Source organism: Crocodylus siamensis, chromosome 1 (assembly GCF_052110815.1).
Source record: "Crocodylus siamensis isolate JL-2025a chromosome 1, ASM5211081v1, whole genome shotgun sequence".
NCBI classification, from domain to species: domain Eukaryota; kingdom Metazoa; phylum Chordata; order Crocodylia; family Crocodylidae; genus Crocodylus; species Crocodylus siamensis.
The window spans coordinates 316,461,610-316,479,638 of record NC_143395.1 but is presented as its reverse complement, the minus strand read 5'-3'; the positions used below and the strand labels follow the sequence as shown (position 1 = coordinate 316,479,638).

General features: G+C 42.6%; 1 protein-coding gene across 4 annotated transcripts in view; it reads right to left on the bottom strand.

Annotated features, from left to right (window-relative positions):
- The window catches only part of NALCN (sodium leak channel, non-selective), a 486,033-nt gene that overhangs the window by 181,524 nt on the left and 286,480 nt on the right, over window positions 1-18,029 (bottom strand). For all 4 annotated transcript variants that reach the window (XM_090022644.1, XM_090022651.1, XM_090022634.1 and 1 more), the window contains 2 exons: window positions 13,870-14,061; window positions 1,546-1,683 (listed from right to left, as the gene is read on the bottom strand). In XM_090022644.1, the coding sequence (XP_089878770.1) occupies window positions 1,546-1,683; window positions 13,870-14,061 (330 nt within the window). The remainder of the gene's footprint in view (window positions 1-1,545; window positions 1,684-13,869; window positions 14,062-18,029) is intronic.

The following is an 18,029-nucleotide window of genomic DNA, read 5'->3' as shown; positions in this document are numbered from 1 at the left end:
CCCCTTGTTCTGGCTGGTGAAAGTTATCATTTATTTCTTCATTTGATTTCTTTCTTTTATTTGCTTATTGCTGTTTATTCTTAGATCTCTTTGCTGTTTTCAGTATAAACCTGACCTTTTCCACATTCCATCACTGATCACAAGTATTTTTCATCATATTTTCTGCCTTGTCATTTTCTTTTGAAATACCTTTTGTTTTTTTATGATTTTTGCATCCATAGCCTGAGGAAAACCTGAGAAGTGAAGCACCACTGCCTGCCATTTCTTCTGTACTTTATTAATTGTAGGGGCCTTGTGTGATAATGCTGTCTACAGATGCACTACAGGAAACTCTAGTGGGAGGAGAAAGGACCATGAACAAATCTATGGGAGAAAACAAGGGCTTGGCTCTTGAATGGCAGATTTCCCAAAAGAGGGCTGGAGATGAGGCAAAGACACCCTGGGAGACATCTCTTTGGGCAAAATGGCTAAATCTAAACTATCCTGGCCGACTCTTTTGAAAAGGTACTATTATATGAGGAAAGATTGACACTGGGGAAAGAATATCTATCACACTATCAGAGAAAGTGGAGTCTGAGATGCATCAAACTCTCCTAGTCAGCTTAACAACTGTGTTATCTATCTATCTAGCTATCTATCTATCTGTGTGTGTGTGTGTGTATATAAATAAAAGCTGCTTTGGGAATCAAATGTATTTTTAGGATGTAGGCAAACAGAGTAAGTCAAATCATGCAGTCTACACATTGGACAAGGGGAAGGGAAAGGGCCACAAAGCGAATAAAGAAATGGGAAGTATGAATAAATATGCCCAAGTGCTATGCTGGTAGTGCAGATATGTGATAAACAGAAGCAGAAACTAGTGGAATTAGGGTGTCTTCTATAACCACTACCAAGGCCCTAACTGTTTTACTATTTCTGCAGAACTCCCTTCCATTCTGCTTTTGATGTAGAAAGATGTAACCTTGGTCATTTAAAATACATACAAGGAAAGGTGTCTTTTTCCGCTCTAATCCATATTTCCATACAGATACAGGACTTGCTTTATTAATTGTTGTGGCTTTGTTATCTGATATGTTGCATCATATACTTCCTTTATGTTTGTTTCCTCATCATAAAACAGAAAAGCATTGTACTGAATTCTAATTAGCAGTTTGTACCCTGAGGCTTTATATTTGTCTTCAGTTTAATTAAAGCTACAAAGAAAATACAATGACACTGAAGAAAGCATCTCTACATGATATGCACAAGCCCATGTTGCACCCTCTGATCATCTGAACTTTGAGGACTCCTGGTAGTTAACAATTACAGTATTTCTGTTAGGATTGGGTCTTTGGCATGGAAAACCCCACACCAGAGAGCAAAGGTTAGCTTTCACAGGTCATGAAGCTAAAGAATAGATTTCATCACACAAAGAATTAATCCCAGTGCCATCAATAAGAATTTGAGAATGAACATAAGATTTAGCAAGCTGATTAAAATACACATCACAGGAAGTACTTCAGCAATTTAAAACAAAGCAATGAAAATGTGCAGGTCAGAACTTACCAATGTAGCAAAAAGATGATAAAGTATAAAGTAAATAGCAACTACTGGTGCCCACATATGTCCTACTGCATTCAGAGTTTGATCCATGACATCTACCCATCCTTCCTGTGTTAGGATCTGGAACATTGACATGAAAGCCTGGAAAAAAAAATAGCACATATGTTACAGGTGTAAATACTACATTATATTACTCTGTGGACCTGTGGCAGGGCACTGTTTGTGCCTGCCACTTTAAGACCTGGGGCCAAGCAGCCAGCAAGTGCTTAATTGCGGTGGCCATTTTAGAGCTCTGGCCACCCATATGAACAGGGCATCTTGCTGCTGGCTGGAGGTGCAGCAATATCAGCGGGCTGTGAGGCTTTGTGGACCACTCTGGAGGTAAGGGCAGGGTAGGGGATGGTCAGGAGGCTCCTGGTCCTGGGCATGACTTAAAATTGCACCCTGCTGGGAGCAGGTGGCCTGGTGGGGCTCTCAGTGGCGCAGGAGCCCCCAGGAAATGCCAGGCCATTTAACACCCCAGTGAAAGGTGGGTCGGGGTGCCTTAACCCCAGCTCCCACAACTGGGTGGGTTATCCCCTTGTAGGGTCTAGAAGGTGGACGCCAGCGAGAGAGTGAGGCCATAGATTCATAAACCTGTCTTGAAATACCCCGAGTGGTCAATACTGGGGTCAGGACCGGAAGGGTTGAAGAGCCAGGGGGTCACCATGAGGGACACCCAGAGTTGAAGACCTGGGGTTCTGACTGGCCTGGAGGTGAGGCCAGGGTTAGTGTAGCCAAAGGTCCCAGTGGACCACACCCATAAGGGGGAACAGTTCAGGGACCTATGCAGCCTAGAATGAAGGTGGAATAGGTTGCCTGAATGGAGGGATCCAGGTAGGGTTCAAACACTCTGGGGCCCAGAGTGGGGCTGCTGATGTTGACAACAAAGGATGCCATCTGCGAGGTATGGGCTGAAGTGTAGGGGAAGTATGGAGCCACAGATAGCACCTCCTGGCATCGGGGCAAGAAATGGGAAGCCTCTTGCTTATTAAGATTATTTAATTAACATCAAGGCGTGGCAGACGAGAACGAGGGCAATTGGCCCAGAACAGGTCAGCAGACCAAAGGTAAATCAGCCCTGAGAAGGCCCCCTGTTACAGGACCATTAGCCTAAAATTGTATGGAATAAGTTTAGCAAAGCAGAAAAGCCAGTTATTTTTATTTTGATAAGCAAAAGAAGGGATTTTAGGTTTGTGAATAAGTATTAGATACTTTCTCATGCTGAAACAGAAACAACTTCATATTTAATGGGACTGTAACCACCTGTAACTTGTAAACATAGTCTCAACTTTGTTAGTTATCATGTCCTCTCTCTGATGTTCTCTCTTGTGAATGAAATATAAAGAACATGCTGTTTTGAGGATGTGGAAAGTTATTGTTACCAGCGTTTTATTATCCTGTCAGTTCATGCTTAGGTTGACTGTTTTTTAAATGCTGTTTCTTTGCATTTAAACATGTCTAGTAAAGCTATATAATTTAATGATAAAGTAGCATGTCATCTATGAAAGCTCATGCCTCTCTGAACCACCTCTCAGGTGCTACACTGTCTTGCTTTCTCCAAATCAAAGGAAGTGGTTCTTCCACTCCATTCAGCATTTCTAAGGCCTGGTCTGAAGTAATGTGTCAAGTATTCAGTGCTGCATTTCAAGAAAGACATAAACTGGAAGTTCAGTGGAAAGCAAACTAAAAAAAAAAGAAAGATGAGAGGTGTAGGAAACAGACTTGTGAGAAGACATTGGAAAAATTGGGATTACTTGGCTTGGAGAAGAGAAAACAGTCTTCAAATACATAAAGGGCAGTTCTAAAGAGGATAGTGATTAAGTTCTCAGTGGCTGTAGGTAACAGACAAGGAGCAATGGTCTTAAATAATAACAAGAGACATCTAGGTTGCATATTACAAAGAACTTTCTCACTACAGAAGTGGTTAGGCTACACTGAAAGATTATAGAATCTCCACCCATAACTCTACCTTGGATATTTTCAAAAGCAGATTAGACAGACTGGGAAAGTTTACATGAGAATAAGGGTACACACTGGGCACATCTACACCTGCAATTAACGAACCTGAATATTCTGTGCAGAAAATTCAGGCTCATTAAAGCACGACCCGAAGTACATTTACATGCACGTCCCCATCAGGAGTAAGTTCAGCCCAAGAGGAGCAGCACAGTCCTACCCTGCTCTGCCCCCCTGTAGCAGCCAGGGGGAGCTCCAAGTTCTCATGTGCTAATCCTGTGTTGGCAGGGGGCAAGGGGACTTAGTCCTGAATTCTGGAGGGTGGGGAGGAGCTGTCCCAGCTTGATGGGGAGCTCCATCCCAGCCAGAGGGAGATTGGGATGCGTGGGAAGATGGGGGAGCTCTCCTGGCTGGGCGGGGAGCTGCCACCCTGCCCCACGGAGATCGGGTCCCATCCTGAACTCCATGTGGCTGGGACAGCTGTCCTGACTGCTGGGCAGCTGCCTTCTTGCCCTGTGGAGATTGGGACCCAATCTCCATGGGGCTGACAGGCAGTGTCTCACCAAGCTTGAACAGCTATCCCAGCCCCCTGTGGCCCCTGCTGCCTATGCTGACCAGGAACAATTTGCTCCTGGTCAGCACCTACATGTATGGTATGGTGCATGTGTTAATGTGCCATTTTCTAGTACCTGTTTCTACATGTACTAGAAAATAGCTCATCAGACTAATAGATGGCGGCACAGTAATTGCTGAGCACGTGTAGAAGGTGACACTTTACTGTGCATTAGATTAGTATAACGTGCAGTACAACGTCTTGTGTAGAAGCACCCACTAAGTGCCAGATCTATTCTGTCTATTAGGCATAATAGATATGCCTTAAGTAACTAAATGTGATTCTATTTCACCCTGCTCAAAGCCCTGAAGAATAGTTAATATAAAAGGCTATATTTGTAGCTCCCACTATCTTTCATGTTCTGCACTAGATTCTGACCAAGGTCAAAACAAACTGCTAAGAAAAATCAGACTTCAGTGCTATGGAAAAAGCAGAAAATGTAAAAGGCACTGTCTGATTTTGAAAGACAACTTGGCCCAGAGAATACTTGGACTCCAAATACATGTACAAGCACATGCACCAAACCCACCATGAGGAAACAACTGGAGTCCCAAGATGGCAGCCTCAACCCAAGTGCAACTGTCACTGACATGAATATAGTGTATGAAACGTTCAGTATCTATGAAACAACTAATGGTGCGAGGTGGCTTTGCCCAGTGCCACTCTTTCCCCTTAGCTTTATTTAAGCTGCTCTTACTGAAACAAAAGGTGGAAAATATTATATTAAAATTATTCAGTCTACTTTAATCTCCTAAATATCCCTCTGTATGTGACTATATATCTTATAATTGATGAAACATTTCAGCCATTTTCAATGATATATTAATCATTTTAGAATCTTATAGTTTTTCTTAAAGAAAGAGAGGAATTATATTTTAATTCTCTGCTAAGGCCCTTTTCTACACAGCCCTTCAAACCATCTGCATTCACAACTGGCCACAGGCTCTACACTGAGAACCTTGGCCTGGTCCCTCTCTGGGCCCACTCTTATCTTGCGCTTCTGGTCCCCTTCCATAGACCCTGGGCCCCCTTCCATGGACCCGAGCCGTATGCTTTTTCTGTCGGGGTGTGCCCCCAGCCTTTCCCCTCCACAGGGTACCCACAAGGCAGTGGGGGTGGAGGCTTTCCGATGCCCCACTGGAGTGGCACATGTGTAGCACTGCCTGGAGACTGCCCTGCCACAGACAGCCCCACTACACTTATACTGGAAAATATTAGTTTTAAGAAAATAATAAGGCAGTGCACAATGATTTTGTGTTCTGCACCCAACAATCTTTCTTTCAGAGCAAGATATTTTTAGTTGAAAGGTACATTTCCCACCATTAATGTTAAAATGAATTTGAAATACAACTATCTAGCTGACAGAATGAACAGCTGTGAAAATGAGACTTAGAGATTTATGCAAATGTAGAACTTCTGAATTAATTCATGTTACAGAAGACTGACAGTTTCTTTGGGTATTCATGCTCTATTACTTAATTAGTTGCTTTGGTGATGGAAGGCAAACTATATATTTTTTATAAAGTGGAAGATCAGGGATATGGTCACTGAAAATATGCTAGCAAAAGTAAGAATTCTGTACATGTAATTGGTAATTTCCCACAGAAGATTATAACACAAGGGGCTAGAATCATGCTTTTAAAAACAATCTAGGGTTTACTTACAAAGTACTCACTTAGAGAGGAGATGTTTCATTTAAAATAACGGGAAAATCCCAAAGGTCTTACTCAGAAGCAATCCCATTGAAATCTATGGGATAACTTCTGTGAGTGACTTGAGCATAACTTGCAGCCTACTGTGTATAAAGCTTCTGCCCCTCCTTTACACTTCTTTTTTTTTTCTTTATTTCTTTACCATTTACACATTGGGTGCACCTATACATGTGCTTTACTGAAGATATGACTAATTAGCTCCGTAGTAAAACATCACCATCTGCACGTGTACCCATATTATGGTGCAGTAAATTCATTAACTTCATTGTGGGATAGTACAGTCTGGAACAAGTGCTATCCTATGGTGGAGTAATTTAAGCCATCTCAATGCAGTGACCAGGGCTGGCTGGTACATGAGGATGATACAGTGTGGGGGCTGCCTCCTGTCTCGTGCCCCAGTCTGCCTCTCTCCATAATCTGGAGCCCAGGGCTTGACCCCCTTGAGCCTGCTGCCAGCCTGGAGAGACTCCTTCATAAACTCATCAGCCATGTTCAAATGAGCAGGGGTGTGTGCTTGCAGTAGTGTAAATTTGTGCCCAGAGCTGTTCCTAGTCGGGGGGAGGAACCAGGGTGACTGCCCCGGGCCCATGCTTTGGGGGGCCCCGTGGAGCTGAGTGGAGCAGCAGTGGTGCAGAGCAGTGGCTCTAAGTCCAGCTGCTTGATACCCCCCCTTCCCCCCCACCCCCGCTGCTGCTGCTGGTGGCAGCAGCTTCTTTGGGTCTGGGTCCCATGGGATTGGAGTGGGGGTAGGGCCCCGCATGGCTACTTTGTCCTGGGCCCCACACCCTGCTCAGGTCATCTCTGTTTGTGTTGCTATTTTGTGGCATAGCACACCCCACTCGTACATGTGCTTTGTTCTATGACACATTGTCCTGCTGTGGGCAAACTGCCCTTGCCCAGCTCCTCCCAGCAGCCACATTTCTACTGCTCCATAGGCCCCAACTGCTCCTACATGCTGGCAGGAGCTGGGCAAGGGCAGTGTTACAGTATGGCTAGAGTATCTCACTGAAGGACCAAGCCTCTGTTTATTCTGGCCCATGTTATTTCTCATGTTCTGTGTCACTGTTTTCCTGTTTTGTTTTGGTTTTTTGCGTTTTGCTACTGGGAAATACCAGTAGCAATTTTTGTAGCTGCACTACAAATTTGCAGTGTACGGCATATTTTAATGTTCCACACATGCAGTTTGTGTTGCCACATGCCTCTGTGCCTGCATGTGCATACACAGTCATAAGGTTAAATGAAAACACATGATTCACTAATTCCAACCCTTGCATACACTATTCCTAAACCATTCCTACAAAATGCTTATCTAGCCTCTTCTTCAAAGTTTCTAATGCAGCCCCAATTTGCACTGCATGAATCACATTGCTGCTTGGAGCCCTGCCTCAGCTCCAGGTGTGTTATTCTAATTCCACTGAAGTCAAGAAGATTTCAGTGGGGTCAGGATCTCAATTTTGACTCATTTTAAATAAAAGTCCTCTTTTCCTTAGTATTTATTTTGTAGGAGCAGCCAATATTTCTCCTGAAGATTCTAGAGAAGTTTATGCCCAAATTTAACTCCCCCTTTAGATGTGTATATAGCATTTATGAGGCTCAAATTAAGTATGCAAGTGGCACTATGGGACACTTACGGGGGTTTTTACGTCCTATTCTCAAATGTGCCACTCAACTGGTTTGAGCATGATCAGAAGGGATCCACTCTGGCCAAGTTGCCTTTCAAAATGCTCTGTTGTGTTCCTATTACACCTGGTAAAATGCAGAAAACTCACAATGAGCAACTGTTTGGTGATAAAGGGCAGTTCTCCTGCCTTTTAGTTTAATAGCCTAGTGATTAGGACATGTGCCGAGAAAGTAGGAGACTCAGGTTCTAGAGCTACCTCAGCTAGAGAGAGTTTGCACTTGCATCTTCTCCTTCCCAGGATAATGCCCTATCAGGATAGGGCCTAGGAGAGCTAAGAACTGTCCCTAACCCTTTCTTTTGCAATGGGTAGCCAAGAGAGGGCCTGCTATAGCTCTAAAAGGGAGGGCATCCTGGATTCAGCCCCTGTTCCTGTCCTTATCTCAGCTGCTATCTATATATTTTGTCCAATGACTATTTTATGTTATGTGTATTGAGGGCAGTAGGAATGGGAGGCAGAAACTAGGACAGCCTCCATTCCAGATGTGTGCCCAGCTCATTGAGCCACAGTTCAATGCTGCCTTGAGAGTTGTGTCCTTCTGGCCCTGCATATCTTCCTCTTGTGAAGTGACCATGGTACCCTTTTTATTGTGTATTGCATCTTTAAACTTCTGAGTACTGTATGGGATGCCTAATGTTCCTTGAACATCTCCTGCTTTTCTCTTATCTATACCAGTGGGCCCAACCTTTTTGGCAGGTGTGTCACAAGTTAACTCCACACCCTCTCTAAGTGCCACTCTGATTCCTGTACGTTGCCCGATCTGCTGCTCTGCTTTTTGCTTTCCGCCTTATCAGCTGCTCTACTGCCTGTCTTCTCCACAACCTGTGATGTGCCACACACAGAGGTTGCCTGGGCCACTTGTGGCATATGTGCCACAGGTTGGCCACGCCTGATCTAGACCTAACTTCCTCCTCTTGTTTCCCTTAGGGCTTAGAAGAGGATGTTAGAGAAGACACATATACAGTATTACTAGTGTTCTGATGTTGTTGTCCTTAAACCAAAATCAAGGTCGTAATGTGATAGAAAGAAACAAAACACTTTCTAAGAGAGGTGTGTTTTTCAGTGGAGTTTGCTTGTTCAGATTGTTACAGATGATGTTGTTCAAATGGAATATTTGATCAGTGGGGGAGGGATTCTCCCACTACAGCTGCTGGACTTTGTTGCACCTGAGAAAGTCTCTTAATTGGCCAGATAAAGCATTGCTTTAGGTAGCTTAAAAAAAGCTCTGGACACCTGTACTGAAGCAAAAGGTACATGTCTTCACTGCTATTAGGGGAGCTCTAGATTTTTAACTGTTTTTGAAATAGCAGACCAAACCATGAGCTGACTTAAATACCAGGTAATGCTAAATATATAACCAATTGTACTGTATGGGGTATAAACAAAGACAGACTTTGCCACAGTAAATCTATACAAGAAACTGTTTTTGCTTTGCTATTTACTTTATCTTGGATGATGGTTTCTAAAATTACAAGGATGATGGATCTGTTAAAACTATAAAATATGTATCTACATTTTTTTTACTCAGTATTAAAGTCAGTCCATCTGAAAAGTTGCAATGGTCAAAAGAATAGCAAAATTTGTAGCCATAGCAACATTGAGCTTGTGCCTCTTGACTGTTGTCAGGTAACCATGTAAAAACATGCAATTTATAGGCATTAGTGAAAGGAGGAGGTCTACTTGTTCCAAAACCCATACTGTGCCTCCCTGTATAGTATTTATGGTTTAGAACTGATTTTATTTTTAGTCTGCTGTTCCAATGTTTTAAGGCATGTTAGTGCACAGGCTTAAAATTTAGCTTATAGTGCCATCATTTTTATAAATGTACCAGTCCTCAGCATCTAGAAAGTGGCAGAAACCATCTCCAGCAACTTATGCCTACTGTTTTAGACTTTCTTTTGCTGCTGGGCATAGCCCAATAAGCCCACAATAATAACTTTGCTTATATAGTTGCCCACAGCCCTCATTCCTTCTCTGCTTGTGAATCCTTTCTTTCAAGCACAATTTAAAAATAGTGCATGCCAGGAATGTGAAACAGAATAGTTACATTATCTCTCACACTTTGCTGCTCTGAATTTGATTCCACCATCCTTATTCAGGGACAACAACGGATCACTTCTGTCAATGGGAGTCTCCCAACCTTTGCAAGTAAGACATGTTTTAAGAGGCAATTGCCAGGTCAGTTTTCGCCCCATACTGAATTTTCTTTAAAGTAAATTTTCACTGAGCCTACTGACAGAATAAGAGCTTTTCAATTAGAAAGCTACAAACACACATTACCAGCTATATTTTTCAAATTCTTATGAGCCTTAATTGACTCCAAGTATTCTTTTTCGGAATGTTATTCTTTTAAGTTAAACTCTCAGGTAAAATGTATCTCCATTGACACTCAACTTATGGATAATCATTCAAAGGGAATATTTTCTTTCCTCTTAGGTAGCATACAAAAGTACCTATATCTCTTTGCTAGACATTAATATAATTAAAGAAATTCATATTTAGATCTGATCCAGTTTAAAATGTCCACATTAATTTAAATGTTTAAAACATATAGTGATATAGGTTGACAATATTGGGTTAAGCTTGATCTTTCAGGAACATTACATCAGTTCAGTTAGTTAAATCTATAGGTTACTTTGAATCTATCTTATCTTGATTATGTAAGTATAATTCTCTTAGGGAATTTTCAACCATTTTCATAAACAGCAAGTTAAATGTATATCAGGAATCCAGTACACAGAAATTTCAATCCTTTCCAGGTTAGAATTCAAGGCTTAGCTAAAGTTGTACATTGGGTCTGACCGTATAACTAGTGCCATTATAATCTAAATTAGACAGAGGCCTGACTTTTAAAAAATGTACCTATTAGCATCCTCTTTTCTCTTTTTCCAGTGTTTCAGAAGGAAACCTTATTACATTCTTCACAATCCTTATAACTCTTACTGCCCAGAATAGAAATTGCAGAATAACTTTATTCCCCTTGGGGTAGATTTTTTTTTTCCTTCATTTTTTATAGCTAATATCCCATATCTGTAATTCAGGTCAATCATTACAAATTGTTGCTTAGCAATTTTGTTTATTAACTGCATGACTCTTGAGGCAGCGTTATTCATTTTGGTTTAATTGTTCCATCCAATGCACTTCCACTAAAACAGATTGTGAAACCAATATAGGATGACTGAAACCAATAAATTGAGACTGGAATCAATCCATGTACACTATGTCTAATATACTATTAAAGAAATTGTAACATTTTCATTCAAAGCAGTGTGTTTCACTAAATACATTATGTCTAATTTCCACTGATTTTTTTCAGTGTCTCATTTTGATTTGATATCACATCCATAAATATCCATTAAATATGCCCAAAAGTTAGATGTGTGTTTTGGCAATGCAGGCAGGCTGTATCACCCTGTACAAATAAGTGTTCCTACGAAAATTTGAAGTAACCATTTTTCATATCCAGGTATATGTTTTTATAAGACACTGTTCATACCCAATTGTATACACACCCTGGCCCTTGCAGTCTTGACCACTGTTAGACCCATATGCTTTGCTATGTCATCATCAGCCCCAAAAATGTATTTCTTCCATACCCCACACCCTCAAATAAGTCATGCAGTTGGAAGAAAGAATGTAGAAAAAATAGATTTTTTTCCAGGATTGTGGCTAACTGTGTGACATAAAGTAAGTCTTTTCGAAAACAGGGGACGCATGAACACATTAAATTAATTCACAAAAAGAAACACTACTGCATATTACATCAGAGTTTATTGCTCCCGAGTGTGCCATTTGAACATATGCCTGGTACTGCAGCATGTTCAGCCAGGGCATAGAGCCTACAGCTGGCAGGGGGCCCCAGGAGTCAGTCTGCCAGCCCAGGGATGCTCCAACCTGGCTCAACATACTGCAGAGGAGTTGGCTGTGGCATGACAGTGCTCCAGTGCAGGGCTAGCCAGCAGGCAGCCCCCACACTGTAGCACTCTTATGCCCCCAGTAAGCCCCATCAGTGTCTACACATGCACTACTGTGCATGAAAAACTCCACAGCAGGACAGTACTTGTATTTACAACTACAAACCAGCTGCGGAGTTTATAAGTTTCCTGTGGCCTAATAGGGCCACATCTATAAATGCCAAGATGTGTACTGAGGAGCTAATTGGGCAACTCTGCAGTAAACATCTTCAACAGTGGGCGCATCTTCTTCTTCCTCTGCCACTTTTTGCTGTTCCATTTCAATGAGGTCCACATTAGTTAGTTCTTCAGAATGTGATGCCAGCAATTCATTAACATCCTCTGGTGCAAGGTCTAAGTTGAGCTCTTTGCCCATTTCAGCAACACTTTTGGTCAACTCTTCAACAGTGTCTGTAAAGCCTTGGAAGTCGGACACAAACTCAGGACACAATTTTCTCCAAACACTACTCACATTTGATGGTTGCACTTCATTCCATGCCTCACCAATTTTCATAACTGCATGGTAAACATTGCCCTTCCAGAATTACTTCAAATTTGGTCCACCTTCCTTCTCAATTGCCCTGATGACCTGGGCAAATGTGCACATAAGAGGATGCAATTAGCTCCTGGTCCATGGGTTGAACCAGTAAGGTGGTGTTAAGAGGCAGAAACACCACTTTGATGTCAGGATGCATGTCATCAAGGATGGTAGGATGACCAAGAGCACTGTTGAGAATTAACAATCCTTTAAATGCAAGATTGTCCTTGCTGCAATAATCCCTGACGCTTGGCACAAATTGATGATTAAACCAATCCTCAAAGATGTTCTTACTGACCCACGCCTTAGGACTGGATTTCCACATCACTGGGAGAAATGCCTTGGAATACCCCTTGAAAGCTCTGGGATTTTCTGAACGTTACACAAGTAAACGTTTAAGTTTAAAGTCACCTGCAGATCTGGCACCAAGCAAAAGAGCAAGCCTATCTTTAGTAGCTTTGTACCCGGGCATGGATTTCTCCTCTTTGGCAACATAGGTTTTCAATGGCATTTTTTTCCCCAAAAGGGCCTTATTTTGCCAACATTAAAAACTTGCTGAGCACAATACCCACACTCTTCAATAATTTAAGCAAACGTGTCAGGAAAAGCATGAGCTGCCTCATCAGCACTGGTAGCTTCACCTGAGACCCTGATGTTACGTAAATTGGCTCTGGCTTTTAAAATGCATAACTCACCCTCTACTTGCATTACAAGGCTCAAAATTAGAACTCTACCTCCCCCTGTTGTTTCTTTAGATCATCATAAAGACTCCTAGCCTCTTCCTGAATTATGCCTAAACTCACAAGAACATGGCGTTGACTTTGATCCTTCAGCCAAATGATTAACAGTTTCTCAACCTGAGCAATAAGTCCAACATGCTGCTTAGTTATCACAGTTGACTGCATAGGAGCAGAGCCCTTAACATACTCCTGAATTCTTACCTTGTCTTTAGACATTCCCATGGTAGTTGTTCAGGGAATATCCAAAACTCTACTGATTTCAGTTGGCATCTCTCCTTTTTTTGGACCTCTTAATTATTTCCATTTTTGTTTCCACAGTAATTGCTCTATGTTTCTTAGAAACATCACTTGTACCAGATTTACAATTTTCTTCCATTATTGTGGGCAAAACCCACTACATTTTAAGAAAAAGTCTGGGAACACAACGATCCACTGCACAAAAATGACATCATAACAGCAACTGGGGGTCTTAAGTCAGGGAGATGGGTGGCGTGGCAGATTGGTGCAGGGAGATGGGTGGCACAGCAAACTTGTTCGCTGGCATGGTATTGTGTTGGATTCAGCATTGTAAAGTCAAAACTGATGTTGGAAAGTCAGAACAGAGAATCAGCTTATAAACATCCTAAGTGCCATTTGTCATGACTCAAATGTTGTAATGTCAAGGACTGCCTGTACTCTGGCTCAAACTGAGCTGAAGATATATTCAGTTACATTAATTGTAAGTGTAGATGTGCCCACAGAGAAGCAACAACTATCTTGGGAGCAGTATAGCACAGTATTCTAATGATTCTGTTCCTCCCTGCTTCCCCACTTATGACCTGTCACGCACTCCAATTTTGGAGGTTGACTTTTGGGGGAAAGGTACTTGTGGTATGAGAGTAAGTATGATATATTGCGTGTCTCAGCCACAGAGACAAAGATAAACAGTCTAACTCAAACTACCCCTCACTATTACGAGAGATTTAAAAAATGAGAGCTACAGAATGAAGGCCACACCCTTGTTTTATCTTCTCAAAAGATGATCAAATTCCTTCACAATGAAAACTAGGTTAGACAGAAAGATACAACTGCAATAAAATAACAAGTATACTTGCCCTTGGAAAAGTTGTAAATCTATCCAGTTCTTCAACAAAGCAGAACATCTGCAAACTAATTGCTGACATTACAATTAAAAGGCTTGCGGTGAATACGACCAAACTCCCAAGTTTTTTTCCAGGTCCAAATATCTTGTACACAAAATCCTCCAAAGCAGGAGAAATCTTTATAAGTCGAACCACCCTAAGGACCTGAAAAGAGACAGAAAATACAATTGTGTTAGTTTTTGTGACTATATCATTAATCAGTCACATTTCATAGCTTTATAGATATTAATGCCAAATGAAATTATTATGATTATCTCTCTACTCTGACCTACATGATTGCAGGACAGTACCACGGAGCTTTGCCCAGTAACTGCTGAATCAAAAAAATAGCTGCTGCTTGAGTACAACTTCTAAATTAATATTCACTCTCCATTTAAAGATAATGGATAGAGAATCAAATGTATAAGTAAGTAAGTTGTTCCAGTAGTTGATTATTTTCACTGGTAAACAGTTATTTTACCAGGTACCTTTATTTTAAGTACGACTCTAGTCTAAGTTATGGAGACTATTTATTCAATTTTCTTCCTAATGTCTATATTTGCTTGATAAGACTTAGTTAATTTCCTTGGTATCCCATATTAATAGTGTCCATCCACAATCTTTTAAAGGCCCATTGGATCAGTACAGACATCTGCATCTTCAGAGAATATATTTGAAGCAATAGGATGTGTATCCATGCCAAGAGCTGCCAACAGCATCATCATAGATGCTTCATTTAATCAGTAATCTAAGACAAAATTTAATCCTGAATTTTAGTGCAAAGTAATAAAGGTAAACTGTTATGTTAGCTAATTAAATGTTCATGTGATTCATAAAATCAAAGGAAAAAAGGACTGAAGGGACCTCAAGAGATTATTTATCCAAACCCCTTTCTCAAAGCTGGATCATCCCTCTCTAAACCATCTCATCCAAGTATTTGTCTAACTTTGTTTAATATAGCAAACACTATTTATATAAATTCTCAATATGGGAGAAAATATTTTTCATGAGATTTTACAATATATCACTCTCTCTCACATTATCGCACTCTCTCTCACATTATCGCAATTATTAGTATTGCTGTTGAAATAAGGCCCTTTGTCCTAGGTTCTGTATAAAAAGATGGTGCCTGTTCCAAAAGAGTTTCCAGTATGAATGCGTACATATTAACCATGCCTTGTAGATGCTGCAAGCTCTTCACATCTCAGTCGCAGGGATTTTAGGATCAGCTACACAACGAGCTATTTATTTCCAGTATTAGATAAGATCCAGTATTAAGATCCTGGAGTCATTTTTGACTGTCCCATTTCTATGGTAAGCTGTGTGCTACATGAGAATGTAAAGTGTTATTTTTTTAATTATTTTGCACAGTCTATCCCCATATTTATTTTGTAATAGCAACACCTACCCAAAAAGCTGAGGCTTGATTACTCAATTCTTGCTGACGAGCATTTTTCTATAGCTTGTACCTTTCACAGAATGCAGAACAGCATTTGCTCACTGTTTTGAGATGTTGTAATCACATAATGTATAACCCCATGTTCTTTATATTAGCTACCTAAAATTCAGTAGTTGAGTTTAGTCTGGAATTGTTGATATTGTAAAGCACAGTTCCAACCTGTGCTTGGATGATTATGTGAAGGATGATTATGTGAAAATGAAACTTTCTCACCCAAGAAAACTTGCAGAATAAAATTCTAGCCCCATGGAAACCACTGTAAGTTTTGCTATTTACTTTAATGGAAGGTAATCCCAATGAGGATCAAAGGGAGCAGGAGAGCACACAAGCCTTCATGGCTCACCAAAAGCATCCGGGAATGTCTCCTTGCCAAAAAGGAGGCGTACACCCAATGGAAAGAAGGGGTCATCACCAGAGATGACTATTCTGCAGTCACTCGGGGATGTAGGGGCGCAGTTAGAAAGGCCAAGGCAGAAATGGAAGTAGGACTAGCTTCTCAGATTAAGGACAATAAGAAGTCCTTTTTTAAATACATAGGGGGCAAAAAGAAGGTCCCGGGTAATGTGGGGCCCTTGCAGGACGCATTGGGAAATTTGGTTGTCACACCAAATGACAAAGCTAACATGTTTAACCATTTCTTTGCCTCTGTCTTCCTAAGTAGGGACCAGAACAGCCACCTCCCTGCTGGGCCCCCCTCGGGCCCCAGGGGAGGCACACCTGGGCCAAAGGTTAGTGAGGAACTAGTTAGGGAGCTTCTGGAGGGGCTGGACATATTCAAATCAGCTGGCCCGGACAATCTCCACCCTAGAGTTCTAAAGGAATTGGCCGAGGTCATTGCAGGACTCATGGTGCTCTGGTGTGGTGCCGGAGGACTGGAAGAGGGCCAACGTGGTTCCCATCTTCAAAAAAGGCAGGAAGAAGGACCCAGGAAGCTACAGGCCAGTTAGTCTTACCTCGATCCTAGGCAAGCTGTTTGAGAAAATTATGCTTGCACACATCCATGAGGGGCCAGCAGGGGACTGCATGCTTAGGGGCAACCAACATGGGTTCATCAGTGGCAGGTCCTGTCAGACCAACCTGGTGGCCTTCTACGATCAGATTACCAAATCATTAGATGCAGGAGTAGCAGTGGGTATAGTCTTCCTGGACTTTTGGAAGGCTTTCGACACTGTCTCTCACCAAGTTCTCATTAGGAAACTGGGGGACTGTGGTGTCGACACCCACACAGTCAATTGGGTTGCCAACTGGCCGGAGGGCCGCACCCAGAGTGTGGTAGTGCATGGGTCCTTCTCAACCTGGAAGGACGCGGGCAGTTGGATTCCCCAGGGCTCGGTCCTCAGGCCCGCACTGTTCAACATCTTCATCAGCAATTTGGACGAGGGGGTAAAAAGCATCCTGTTCAAATCTGCTGATGACACTAAGATGTGGGGGGATGTGGGCATGCTAGAAGGAAGCATCAGGCTACAATCAGACCTAGACAGGTTACAAGGGTGGGTGGATGAGAATAGGATGGGATTCAACACAGACGAGTGCAAGGTGATGCATCTGGGGAGGAACAACTGGCACCATACCTACAGTTTGGGGAACTCCCCTCTTGTCAGCACGGAGGCGGAAAAGGATCTTGGAGTCATCATTGACTCCAAGATGAACATGGGCCGGCAGTGTGGGGATGCAGTCAGGAGGGTCAACCGTACCTTGTCATGCATCCACAGATGCATCTCGAGCAGGTCCAAAGAAGTGATCCTCCCTCTCTATACGGCACTGGTCAGGTTGCAGTTGGAGTACTGCGTCCAGTTCTGGGCGCCGCACTTCAAGAGGGATGTGGACAGCATGGAGAGGGTCCAGAGGAGGGCCACTTGCATGATCAGGGGACAGCAGGGCAGGCCCCTGCCAACTGGAGCTGCTCTGACCTGGTTCACTGTACTGTGGTCCCAGGCACGTGTATAAACATAGTGCCTTGGAGCTTCTTTATTGATTCACCTTAATAGCATGTGTTGACACATCCACTATGCATAATATTAGTTCAAAACCAAAGATTTACTATATAGTTCACTGAGCTGTGCCCCAGAAGAGTCAACAGTGTTCCAAGTCATGGTAACTGAAATGGGTGTCCCCAGGCATCCAAAGAGATCAATGCCCCCTCCCGTTCAGTGCAGTCTGCCCTGCTCTCGCCTGCCCCACCATTGATGTAAAATGAATAGATGTAAGGCAGGAAACCACCCCATTTGTAGCCCTATTGAACTGGGCCAAACACACAGCTCCGAACTGTCCCTACACCATGTTCCATGCCTTGCAGATGGCATTGTTTTGTCTGTGCTCCCCCCAGGCCCTTACTGGACCACACTTGGCATTTGGCCCATTTGCTGGGCCTTGACCTTCTGGCCCCTCTCTGGACTACTCTCCCAGCCCCTTACTGGGCTGCCCTTTTCCCCTTCACTGGGCCACATGCACTCTAACCCCTCACTGGGCTTCATACTCTGTAAGCCTAATGGAACTTGGCCCCTTCCTGGGCCTTTTGCCCCTCAGACCTCAGGTCCCTCCTGGTGGATCTTGGCCCCAGGCCTTTCCCCTCTATGAGGTGACCCACAAGGCAGTGAGGGCTGAAGCTTTCCACCCCCCATCCTTGCCTTTCACTAGGGAGGCACAGGTATGGCATTTCCAGGGGGCACCCTGC